Below are 2,347 nucleotides of genomic sequence, written 5' to 3'. Positions count from 1 at the left end.
GAAGGTATAGAGGAGCGGGATGAGGAAGGTATAGAGGAGCGGGAGGATGAAGGTATAGAGGGAGGAGCAGGATGAGGAAGGTATTGAGGAGCGGGATGAGGAAGGTATAAAGGAGCAGGATGAAGAAGATATAGAGGATGAGGAAGGTATGAAAGTGTTACAGAGCTCACTATTTTGGTACAATCCTTAAGATCAGATATTGCGAGTTTGAGAACTGAAGGAAAAGACTTAAAGATTGAGGTCCAAGAACTCAACATCAAGGATGAAGTAATAAAGATACAAGAGGACGTGAGATGTTTGAAAAAAGGTAACAATGAATTGAAATCGAAGTTAGACGTCAATGAAAATTATACAAAACAGAAGAATATCATATTATATGGACTGAAAGAGACACCAAGTGAAAGATATGAAGATTGTGAGAGGTTAGTTAGAGATATATTATCAGGTGAATTCAAAATTGCCGGGACAGACTCAGAACGTGAAATTGGGATTGAGCGATGTTATAGACTTGGAAAGAAAAAATCAGATTCAACAAGACCTAGGCCAGTGTTAATTATGTTCAATAGACTAAAGGACAGAGATTATATATTAAAGTGTTCAAGAGCTTATTTGAAATCTATTCAGAATAATCAAATTGATAAAAGGCCAGGTGATCAGCTTTCAATCAGTGAAGACTACACCCTCTTGGTACGCATGAGAAGAAAAGCGCTCATTCCGAAACTTATTGAAGCGAAAGAAGCCAATACTGAAGTGAGGGCTTTTCTAAATCACGACAAACTGGTTATTGGTAACGACAGATTCACCTATGATCTCGACTCTTGCCAAATAGTTAAAATAAATCAGCCCAGAATATAGCAGACAATTAATGCAACGCTCAATCAGTCCGTTGTATTAACAGAAAATTTGAAGTGTATATTATGGAACATTGAAGGATTACGGAGTAAGCTGTGCACAATTATGAAACTATTTCGGAACTTATTATCAACTGTGACATCGTTGGTTTTGTGGAAACATTTCAGAAATCCGAGGGTAACTTCGAAGATGATTTTGAGAATTTTAGAGTGTTTGAAACTATTAGAAAATGTGAACAATTTAAAGCGTCCGATAGTGTTGTACTTCTTGTAAAGAAAAACTTAGCGAGTTTAACTGAAAGGATTGTATTCAAGACTGATTATGAGGAGATGATTTGGATACGCCTGGGACTCAAGAAATTTGGTCGTCCCAAAAACTTAATTGTTGGTATTGTGTACATTCCCCCAGAAGGATCAATTTTCTACAACGACAAAAATGTGAATTGTGGTGTTAGATTACTTGGATGTGCTCTGTACGAAATCGAAAACATGTACCCAAGCGACGACGTAATAATATTGGGTGACCTCAACTCTAGAATAGGAAGAAAACAAGATTTTGTAGAGGAAGCCAAAACAAAGCATAATCCTTTCTTACAATCGTTTTACGAATCCAGTGTAAATGAAGCAACGCCCGTTCAACGAAATAGTAAAGACAATCAAACCAACACATTTGGGAATCAACTTATTGAACTGTGCTGTGATAACGATTTCATTATTTTAAATGGTCGCACACCAGGCGATCCGTTGGGCAATTATACATACGTGAGCAGCACTGGGGCTAGTGTGATCGATTTGGCGTTAGTGAAACCAAGGATGCTAAGTGATGTTTCCAACTTCACAGTTCTGGATACGGATATTTCCAAACATTTTCCAATATCATGTTCAATTTCATTCGGCGAAACTAGCTGCCAAGACAATGCGCTATAGGTGGAAAGCCTAAAATACTGTCGATTTTTGTCAAAAGATGCAATCGCCAGATGTCGAGGCCCGGCTGCTAGATCTCTATGGAGTAATCAACACTGATATTGACGGGGCTGTTTCAAAATTAAATGCAATCCTACAGGAAGTTGGACGGGCTTCAGGGATGTACGTCGTTAATAGGAACCAACGCAAGAAATCCCAGCCGTGGTTCGATGATGAGTTAAGGCAACAACATACCAAAAAAAAACACAGAATTAAAATCATTTCGTGTGACAAATTCAACTAGTGATCTTGAACAATATATTGATACCAAAAAAATCTTTAAAACTATGTGTGATGTGAAAAAACAACGACATATGGAAAATATACAAACCGAACTTTTAGGTGCTTGTGAACGCAAGGACTCCAAAGAATTCTGGTCCACCTTGAAACGGTTTATGAACCCATCAAAATCCACAAATCAAAACATTGATGACGAAGAGTGGTTCTCATACTTCAAAAATTTGTTAACCCAATAATCGAAGAACGTGACATTTCTTTTGATAACCATGTGGCAAACACTTTACAGAATCACA

At 37.7% G+C, this 2,347-nt stretch overlaps 1 protein-coding gene across 1 annotated transcript in view; it reads left to right on the top strand.

Moving 5' to 3' along the window:
* The window catches only part of LOTGIDRAFT_163039 (hypothetical protein), a gene marked incomplete at both ends in the record, with an annotated part of 2,231 nt that extends 453 nt beyond the window's left edge, over positions 1-1,778 (top strand). The window contains 3 exons of the mRNA XM_009059090.1: positions 197-422; positions 567-750; positions 1,020-1,778. Coding sequence (XP_009057338.1) covers positions 197-422; positions 567-750; positions 1,020-1,778 — 1,169 coding nt within the window. The remainder of the gene's footprint in view (positions 1-196; positions 423-566; positions 751-1,019) is intronic.
* Positions 1,779-2,347: the final 569 nt, after the last annotated feature.

The sequence above is a fragment of the Lottia gigantea genome (genome assembly GCF_000327385.1).
Source record: "Lottia gigantea unplaced genomic scaffold LOTGIsca_37, whole genome shotgun sequence".
Lineage (NCBI taxonomy): Eukaryota > Metazoa > Mollusca > Gastropoda > Lottiidae > Lottia > Lottia gigantea.
This window is presented reverse-complemented; position numbering and strand designations above follow the sequence as displayed.